Here is a 9,488-nt window from a genome sequence, read left to right on the forward strand (position 1 = left end):
GCCGCTCCCCGCCTGCCTCCCTCCCGCGGCCGCGGCCAGGAGGGGCCGCCCGGGGCCTGGCGGCTGCGGAGAGGTGAGCTCCTTCAGAGCGGCTGCCTTCGTGTCTCCCGCTCTCTGCTGTTCTCCCTCTCCTTCCTCCCCTCTCTTTCCCACCTTTCCCTTTCTCTTTCAGCGCCTCCCTTCCCCTTTCCCTTCTTCTCTCCCTCTCTGGTTCCTCTTCCCCCCCACCTCTCCTTTTCATTCCCTCTCCTCCTTTTCCCTCTTTCCCCTTTGCCTTTCAGACCTTCCCTGCTTGCCTCTCCCGTTTCCCCCCTTTTCTTCCCACTTTTCCTCTTTTTCTCTCCTTTTCTCCTCTCCCTTTCAACCCCTCCCTTCCTCTTTCCCCTTCTCCCTTCCTCTCTCCGTTTCCTCTTTTCCTCCTCTCCCTTTCAGTCCCTCCCTCCTTCCCTCCCCCTTCCCCTTTTGCCCCTTTTCTCCATTTCCCCTTTTTCCCCCTTCCCCTTTTTCCCCTCCTTTTCCTCTCTTTTTCCCCCTTTATCCCCCTTTCCCTCTCCCCCCGCCTTTTTTTTGCGTTATTCTCACTTTTCCCCCTCCCCTATTCCCCATTTCCCCCCCTTTTTCCCCTCCTTTTTTCTCCCCTTTTCCCTCCTTTTTCCCCCTTCTCTCCTTTTTCCCCCCTTTTCCCCCATCCCCCCCTTTTTTCCTTATTTTTTCCTTTTCCCTCTCCCTTTCACTCCCTCCATCCCCTCCCTCCCTCTCTGTCCTCCAGTTCTCCCTCACTTCTCCTTCCTCGTGTCCTTATCCAGGTGGGAATTCGGGATTTTCGCTTGTATTCCTTTATTTTTCTCCTTTCAGGTGTGTAAAAATCCCAGTATTTCAAATATTCCCGTTTTTTGTGCTGCCCGTGGTGAGGCTGGCTATGGAATAGACACCAGAACAAAGAATTGAGTTAAAATAAAAACTTCTTATTTTAAAGTCAAAGCTGGTATTTTTTTAAAGAGGAAAAAAACCCTTAATGTTATGATTTCAAGACTGACTTCAGAGTTAAAATGTTATGGGTTAAAATCAATAATTTAGAGCAATCCTGGCAAAATTCAGGTTGAACAAGTTTATTCTGAGGTTGAATATTTGACCACATGTAAGTGCTACTCATGGGTTAAATGGTTTCTTTTGAATTAACTGTTTATTAAATTGTTAAACTTAATTAATTTTTAAGTAAGTTTTACCTGTTTGCAATAAAGGAATAGAGAGGGCTACATGAATTTAATATAATTTTATTTATTTTATTTTCATTTTTAAAATTTATTTTATTTATTTTATTTTAAGTATTGTCTTATTATTTTAGTATTTATCAGAGATATTGCTTTATATTTTTATTTACTTCTGCTTGAATTTCCTTGTGTAAAATCAAAGAATTCCCTAAACCCATGGAGGGAAAGGTAATTAATTGGCAGCTGTTAATTGCTGTGTGTTGTGTAGGTGAGTTCTTTCTTTGTCCTGGAATTTCAGCAGGGAATTTCTTCCTTCCTCCCTGATCTGGCTCCTTGTGGATGAGGTTGTATTCCAAAAGAACAGGTCTTTCAAAATAGATCTTTCAAAATAATATTTCAAAGAGAATAACCAGAAACTCCAAATATTTCACTCCCAAGTCAGGTTCCTGTTTGTTCTTTATTTCAGGGCACTGGGAATGTAAAAACAAGAAAAGCAGCAGATGAATTTAATTTAAAACAGACTAAATCTATATTTATTCACTCAAAAAAAGCTTTAGGATAGAAAGGAATGGAATAAAATATCTCAAGGTGGAAGGGATCCCGAGGATCCCCCAGCTCAGACATTCCTTGGGTTTTTATTGTGATGATTTCCTTCTCCTTAAAAACCAAAATCATTGAATTTCAATCTCAAATACAACCCCTAAAGTGGATTTTATAAAAACCTGGAGAAAGAGTTATGAAGCTCTGTGGTTGATTAATTGCATTAATTGTTGTTAATTAAATTATGTTATGAAGATTTTCCATGATTCCTGCTCCTTAAAACCAAAATAATTTAATTTCTCTCTCAGATACAGCCCATAAAGTGGATTGTCTAAAAACCTGAAGAAAGGTTTTATGAAGCTATGTGGTTAATTGCATTAATTAATTGTTGTTAATTAGATTATATTATGAAGATTTTCCATTATTCCTGCTGCTTAAAAACCCAAATCATTATCGCCTCAAATACAACCCATAAAGTGGATTTTATGAGTAATGTATTGTACTATATATTTATATATAGTGTACATAACTTTTTATGTATTATATACATTATTTTATATTATTTATGTATAATATTATAATATTGCATTAAATATATATAGGGATATATAATATATAACATATATTGTATATATTATTAGCTCTAGGGATACATAATGTTTAACATATATATATATTATCTCTAGGGTTATTATTAGTTATGTTATATATATATTGTGTGTAGTATTGTATTTATTAATTTTATATGATTATAATATAATAATTTAAGAACAGTGACCCTGGAGAAAGGTTTGGTGTGGCTGCTTGTTTGCATTAATTAATTAACGAGTTGCTGTTAATTAGATGAGCAACGCCAGCAATAAGAGAGCCCCAACGACGGCGACGCAGAGGCTGAAGCAGGATTACCTGAGGATCAAAAAGGATCCCGTGCCTTACATCTGTGCAGAGCCCCTCCCCTCCAACATCCTGGAATGGTGCGGATGGAGAGGCTGGGAACTGGGGAATGGGGAACTGGGGACTGGGGAACTGGGACTGGGGATTGGGATTGGAGAACTGGGATGGGGATGGGGGATGGAGGATTGGGATTGGGGAACTGGGATGGGAACTGGGATGGGGATTGGAGAACTGGGATGGGGATGGGGGATGGAGGATTGGGATTGGGGAACTGGGTTTGGGGATGGGGATTGGGAAATTTGGGATGAGAGTGGTCATTGGAATTTGGGATGGGGAGAGTTGGAAATGGGGAATTGGGAATAGGAAATTGGGATGGGAATTCGGGATTGGAGTGGGGATAGGGATGGGAATTGGGGAGGGAATGTGAGTTGGGGATGGAAATTGGAATTGGGATGGGAATCAGGGTTGGAATTGGGAAATTGGGGATGGAGAATTGAGATGGGAGTTGTGGAGGGAATGTGGATGGGAGTTGGAGATGGAGGATTGCGCTGGGAATTGGAATTGGGATGGGATTTGGGGTGGGAGTGGGGATGGGAATCGGGGTGGGAATTGGAATTGGGGTGAGAACTGGGGCCAGGAATGGGGCTGGGTTGTTTCCCCCCGGGAATGGGGCTGGGTTGTTCCCCCTGGGAATGGGGCTGGGTTGTTTCCCCCTGGACAGGGCACACTTTCCCAGGCTGTCCTGTCTCTCCTGGCTCTGGGCAGGGGGAGGGAGCTGAGGCCGAGGCTGGTGCTGATTTTTGGGATATTTGTGGTTTCCCAGTGTTCCGTTCCCCTTTTTCCAGGCACTACGTGGTGCGAGGGCCGGAGCTGACCCCCTATGAAGGTAAATCCCTGCCTGTGGGGTTTGCTTGGAAATTCAGGAATTCCAGGGGCTGGGAAAAGCCAAAATAATCCCACTGAAACCTCCCAGTAAACTCTCCAAAAACTGGGAGAGAGATGAAGAAATAGGGATGCTGCTGTCAATCATTTTTATCAAGGGCTTTAATCAATTAAAATTCAGATTAAACTGAAGGCAAATCTTAAATTTTGGAATGGTTTACAGCAAACGTTCTCCAATTTCTGACAAAAAATTTCAAAAATTCCCGTTTTTACAACAGAAATGTCCTCAGCGAGCTGAGATTAAAATTTACTTCACCCCTTTCTGGGGTAGTTTAGGAGAAGGAATAAAGCAGGGGAATTGGGATGGAGATTTGGGATGGGAATTATTTATTAAATGTAATTTAATACATATTTATTAAATAAAATTTATTTAAACCATTTTGGGGTAGCTTAGAAGAAATAAAGCAAGGGAATTTGGGCTGGAGATGGGAATTATTTATTAAATAGAATTTATTTCACCCATTTTTGGGAAGTTTAGGAGAAGGAATAAAGCAGGGGAATTTGGGATTGAAATTGGGATGGGAATTATTTATGCAATAGAATTGATTTCACCCATTTTGGGGATGTTGAGGAGAAGGAATAAAGCAGAGGAATTGGGGTAGGGATTGGAATTGCAATGGAAATTATTTATGAAATAAAATTTATTTCACTTCAGGAAGTTGGGAGAAGGAAAAAAGAGGAATTGGGGTGGGGATTGGAATTGGGGATGGGAATTGGAATTGGGGATGGAAATTGGGGTGAGAATTATTTATGAAATAGAATTGGTTTCACCCATTTTTTGGGGGAAGTTGAGAAGTAATAAAGCAGGAGAATTGGGGATGGGGATTGGGATGGGAATTATTTATGCAATACAATTTATTTCACTCTTTTTGGGGGAAGTTGAGGAGAAGGAATAAAGCAGGGGATCTGGGGTGGGAATTATTTATGCAGTAGAATTGGTTTCAGCCCTTTTGGGGCACTCAGGACCTGCTGCCCAGCCCAGCTGCTCTCTCTGTGCTGCAGGTGGATATTACCACGGAAAATTAATATTCCCTCGAGAATTCCCTTTCAAACCTCCCAGTATTTATATGATCACCCCCAATGGAAGGTTCAAGTGCAACACCAGGTGAGGACTCCTTCCCCAACATTCCAGCCGTTCCCGCTGCAGCTCTGTCCCATCCCAAATCTCTGTTCCCGGGCTGTGTTTTTTTGGAAGGTTGTGTCTGTCCATCACGGATTTCCACCCGGACACCTGGAACCCAGCCTGGTCGGTGTCCACCATCCTGACAGGGCTGCTCAGCTTCATGGTGGAGAAGGGGCCCACCCTGGGCAGCATCGAGACCTCCGAGTTCACCGTGAGTTCCAGAGCCACGGCCATTCCCTTGGGAATCTGGGAGAGCTCAGGGATGAAGCCTGGTTGGGGTTTGGATCCTTTTTCCAGCCATTTTTCCTTGATCTTGGTCTCACAGGATCAAAAATTAACAGTTTGTGTCTATAAACATCAGTTTTAGTGAATAACACAAATTTGATGTTTGAGGTGTTAAAAAGCACTTGGGAAGCTTTCGGAATCTGGGAGAGCTCAGGGATGAAGCCTGGTTGGGGTTTGGATCCTTTTTCCAGCCCTTTTTCCTTGTCCTTGATCCCACAGGATCAACAAATATCAGCTGTAGTAAATAACACTCACAAATGTGATGTGGGGAGGTGTTACAGACCATTTGGGAAGCTTTGGGAATTTGGGAAGTGTTGGGAATCTGGGAGATCTCAGGGATAAAGCCTGGTTAGGATTTGAATCCTTTTTCCTTGTACGTGATCCCACAGGATCAAAAATTCCTGGAATTTCTATCTAAACCCATCTCTTTTAGTCAATAACACCCACAAATTTGATGTGTGAGGTGTTACAGAGTATTTGGGAAGCTTTGGGAATCTGGGAGATCACAGGGTTAAAGCCTGGTTGGGGTTTGGATCCTTTTTCCATCCCTTTTTCCTAGTCCTTGATCCCACAGGATCAAAAATTAACAGATTGTGTCTATAAACATCAATTTTAGTGAAAAACGCTTGATTTTAAGAGCTGCAAACCACTTGGGAAGCTTTGGGAATTTGGGAAGCTTTGGGAATTTGGGAAGTCTCAGGGATAAAGCCTGGTTGGAGTTCCAAGCCTTTACCCCAGAACCCTGATCCCACAGGATCAAAAACTAAGAGAATTTTTGCCTATAAACCTCAATTTTAGTGAAAAATACTCACAGATTTGATGATTGAGGTGCTACAAAGCACTTGGGAAGCTTTGGGAGTCTGGGAGATCTCAGGGATAAAGCCTGGTTGGGATTTGGATCCTTTTTCCTTGTCTTTGATCCCACAGGATCAAAAATTAACAGAATTTTTGCCTATAAACCTCAATTTTAGTGACTAACATTCACAGATTTGATGTTTGATGCGTTAAAACCCCTTGGTGTGAGGTTTGCACCGTTCTGGTGGGAAATCAGGTGTGGAATTGGAAGAGATGAATTGAATTTTCCTGAAATATCTGAGAAATGTGTTTTTTCTCCCCAGAAAAGGCAGCTGGCTGCACAGAGCTTAGCATTTAATTTAAAAGATAAAGTCTTCTGTGAGCTCTTCCCTGAAGTGGTGGAGGTAAAGAAATATTCATTGTTTATTATTCCTACCAAAAATCCCCTTTTCTGGACTTCTTCAGCCTCTCCTGGTCAGGATTTTCCCAGTCTGGAGTTGATTTGTTCATTTTGGAAACCTTTTCAAAGGTTTTAATTCTTTCACAGAGAGTAGAGACTGCAGGAGAGTGGGAAAAAAAGACTTTTTCCAGTTTTTCCTTCTCCGTGAGCTGTGTGGGATTTCAGCTTTAATTCCTGTTCCTGAAAGAATTTTGATTTAGGACCCATTTTCCCTTCTCACCGTTCCATCTTCTTCCCCTTTTCAGGAAATAAAAACCCCCAGATTGTCCCAACTTCTACTTTTCCACTGAATTTTCTCTTTCCTTCTGTAGGAAATCAAACCAAAAAAACTCAAATCACCACAAATTCATTTTCCTACTGAATTTTCTCCTCCCCTTTTCCAAGAAATCAAATGAAAGGCCCCCAAATCACCACAAATTCCATTGAATTTTCTGTTCCCCCATTCAGGAAAAGCACCCAATTCACCCCGTTTTCTCTTCCATTCTATTTTCTTTTTGGCTCTGCAAACAAAAGCCACCAAATCATCACAAATTCGCTTTCCCATGCAGGAAATCAAATAAAAACCCCCAAATCACCAATTTCTGCTTTCCCATTCAATTTTTACTTTCCCAAGCAGGAAATCAAACAACAAAAAAAAAAACCCAGATTAAACAAACTCCATTTTCCCATCAAATTTTCTTTTCCCTTCTGCAGGAAATCAACCAAAAAAAAGCCCCCAAATCACCCCAAACTCCACTTTCCTATGGAGGAACTCAAACAAAAAGCCCCCAAATCACCACAAATTCACTTTCCCATTCAATTTTCACTTTCCCATGCAGGAACTCAACCAAAAAAACCCAAAATCACCCCAAAATCCATTTTCCTATGCAGGAATTCAATCAAAAAACCCCAAATCATCCCAAACTCCACTTTTCAATACAGGAACTCAACCCAAAAACCCCAAACTCTACTTTCCAATACAGGAACTCAACTCAGAAACCCCAGACTCTACTTTCCAATACAGGAACTCAACTCAGAAACCCCAGACTCTACTTTCCAATACAGGAGCTCAACTCAGAAACCCCAAACTCCCTTTTCCAATACAGGAACTCAACTAAAAAAACCCCAAACTCCACTTTCCAGTACAGGAACTCCACCCAAAAACCCCCAAACTTCGCTTTCCCATGCAGGAACTCCACCCAAAAACCCCCAAACAACCACAACCGGCTTTGGCAGTGAGTTTTCTCCTCCCCTCCGCAGGAGATGAAGCAGAAGCAGAAAGCCCAGGAGGAGCTGAGCTCCAGGCCTCCCTCGCTGCCGCTGCCGGACGTGGTGCCGGACGGGGACGCGCACCTGGGCCACCACGGGCACGCGCTGCTGGCCGGGCAGCCGGCGGGCCCCGGGCGCGGCGCGGCGCTGCAGCAGCCCCACAGGAACCACGGACTCTTGGGGGGAGCCCTGGCGAACTTGTTTGTCATCGTGGGCTTCGCCGCCTTCGCCTACACAGTCAAGTACGTGCTGAGGAGCATAGCCCAGGAGTGAGGGCGTCCCCAGGACCAAATTCCAGGGGGGTCTGGGCTCGGCGGGACTCGGCGGGGGCAACGTTTGGGGCTTTTGGCCTTGCCGGGTTGAGCCGGGGATTTGGGTTGAGGAGTCGAAGCATTGTTGGGGAGCCACTGCATTTTGTTGCTTTGGTTTGTAGAGTTCTTCTCCGTCTGTGGTTTCAAAATTGAAAAATCTTCCATAAATTCTTATTCCATTGAGTTTTTAATTCAGGAAATTTGGGGGTTTTGTCCTTCTTGGGTTGTGGTGGGGCTTTGGGTTGAGGAGTTGAAGCGTTGCTGGGGAGCCCCCTTGGTTTGTAGGGTTCTCTTCCATCTGTGGCTCTAAATTTGGAAAATCTTTCGTAAAGTCTTATTCCATTGAGTTTCACATTTAGGAAATTTTTGGGTTTTTCCCTCCCTGGGCTGAGGTGGGATTTGGGTTGAGGAGTCGAAGCATTGTTGGACCGACTTTGGTTTGTAGAGTTTTCCTCCATCTGTGGTTCTAAATTTGGAAAATCTTCCATAAATTCTTATTCCATTGAGTTTTGAATTGAGGAAATTTGGGGGTTTTCCCTTCCTGGGTTGTGGTGGGGATTTGGGTTAAGCAGGTTTTACTTCTCACTGCGAGGTCAAAGCATTTTTGGGGAGCCCCTTTGGTTTGTAGAGTTCTCCTCCATCTGTGGTTGTAAATTTGAAAAATCTTCAGTAAAGTTTTCCACTGAGTTTTGAATTCAGGAAATTTGGGAGTTTTGCCCTTCCCAGGTTGAGCCGGGGATTTGGGTTGAGGAGTTGAAGTGTTGTTGGGGAGCCACTGCATTTTATTGCTTTGGTTTGTAGAGTTCTCCATCTGTGGTTTCAAAATTGAAAAATCTTCAGTAACTTCTTATTCCATTGAGTTTTGAATTGAGGGAATTTGGGGGTTTTCCCTTCCTGGGTTGTGGTGGGGATTTGGGTTGAGCAGATTTTGCTTCTCACTGAGAGGTCAAAGCATTTTTGGGGAGCCCCTTTGGTTTGTATTGTTCTCCTCCATCTGTGGTTCTAAATTTAAAAAATCTTCAGTAAATTCTTCCACTGAATTTTGAATTCAGGGAATTTGGGCATCTTCCCTTCCTGGGTTGAGATGTTTCATTTTCAGTGCTTTGATTTATCGAATTCTCTCCATCTGAGCTTTGAAATTGGGAAAATCTTCCAATTTTGGCTCCGTTGAGCGATTTTTACAAATCCCCTCCCATTCCTGCATCTCCCTTGTGTTTTCCTTAGGGAAGAGGTGGGAAGGGATCCAAACAAAGATTCCACATGGATTTGGGAATTAGGGGTGGGTGAAGGTTGATTTGATAGAAAATTTGGGGATTTTATTCCCAATAAATCCCCATCCTTGTGTTCTGCTCGGTGCTGATAAATGGGAAAGAAAGAATTCCAAAAGTTCCCTCAGAACTCCCACAAGCATCACCAAGGGTTTGATTTATCAGGGAAAAACCAACTTTGGAATTAGAGGGAATTCCCACATCCAGCCTTGGCTTCACTTTGGGGTTTTTCCTTTTGGGAGGGAAATGATAAAATTTCGTTTTTGTCACAAGGGGGCCACTGGTGGGAAAAAAAAACCAATAAAAGTGCAGCCACCCCATGGAGAGTGTGTCCCAAAAATTGGGGTTTGTGTCCCAAAAATTGGGGTTTGTGTCCCAAAAATTGGGGTTTGTGTCCCAAAAATTGGGGTT

General features: G+C 43.1%; 1 protein-coding gene across 5 annotated transcripts in view; it reads left to right on the plus strand.

Annotated features, from left to right (window-relative positions):
- The first annotated feature begins 6 nt into the window (after positions 1 to 6).
- UBE2J2 (ubiquitin conjugating enzyme E2 J2) overlaps positions 7 to 9,488 on the plus strand; it is a 10,602-nt gene continuing 1,120 nt past the window's right edge. For 2 of the 5 annotated variants that reach the window (XM_033519272.1, XM_033519275.1), the window contains exons 1-7: positions 7 to 73; positions 2,595 to 2,725; positions 3,491 to 3,531; positions 4,590 to 4,692; positions 4,780 to 4,921; positions 6,114 to 6,194; positions 7,490 to 7,740. In XM_033519272.1, the coding sequence (XP_033375163.1) occupies positions 2,595 to 2,725; positions 3,491 to 3,531; positions 4,590 to 4,692; positions 4,780 to 4,921; positions 6,114 to 6,194; positions 7,490 to 7,740 (749 nt within the window). In that variant the 5' untranslated portion in view covers positions 7 to 73. Of the gene's footprint in view, positions 74 to 806; positions 856 to 2,594; positions 2,726 to 3,490; positions 3,532 to 4,589; positions 4,693 to 4,779; positions 4,922 to 6,113; positions 6,195 to 7,489; positions 8,879 to 9,488 lie in introns of those variants that run through there. The other 3 variants (XM_033519273.1, XM_033519274.1, XM_015648598.2) reach the window with 3 other exon arrangements.

This window comes from Parus major, chromosome 21 (genome assembly GCF_001522545.3).
Source record: "Parus major isolate Abel chromosome 21, Parus_major1.1, whole genome shotgun sequence".
In the NCBI taxonomy this organism is placed as follows: Eukaryota; Metazoa; Chordata; class Aves; order Passeriformes; family Paridae; genus Parus; species Parus major.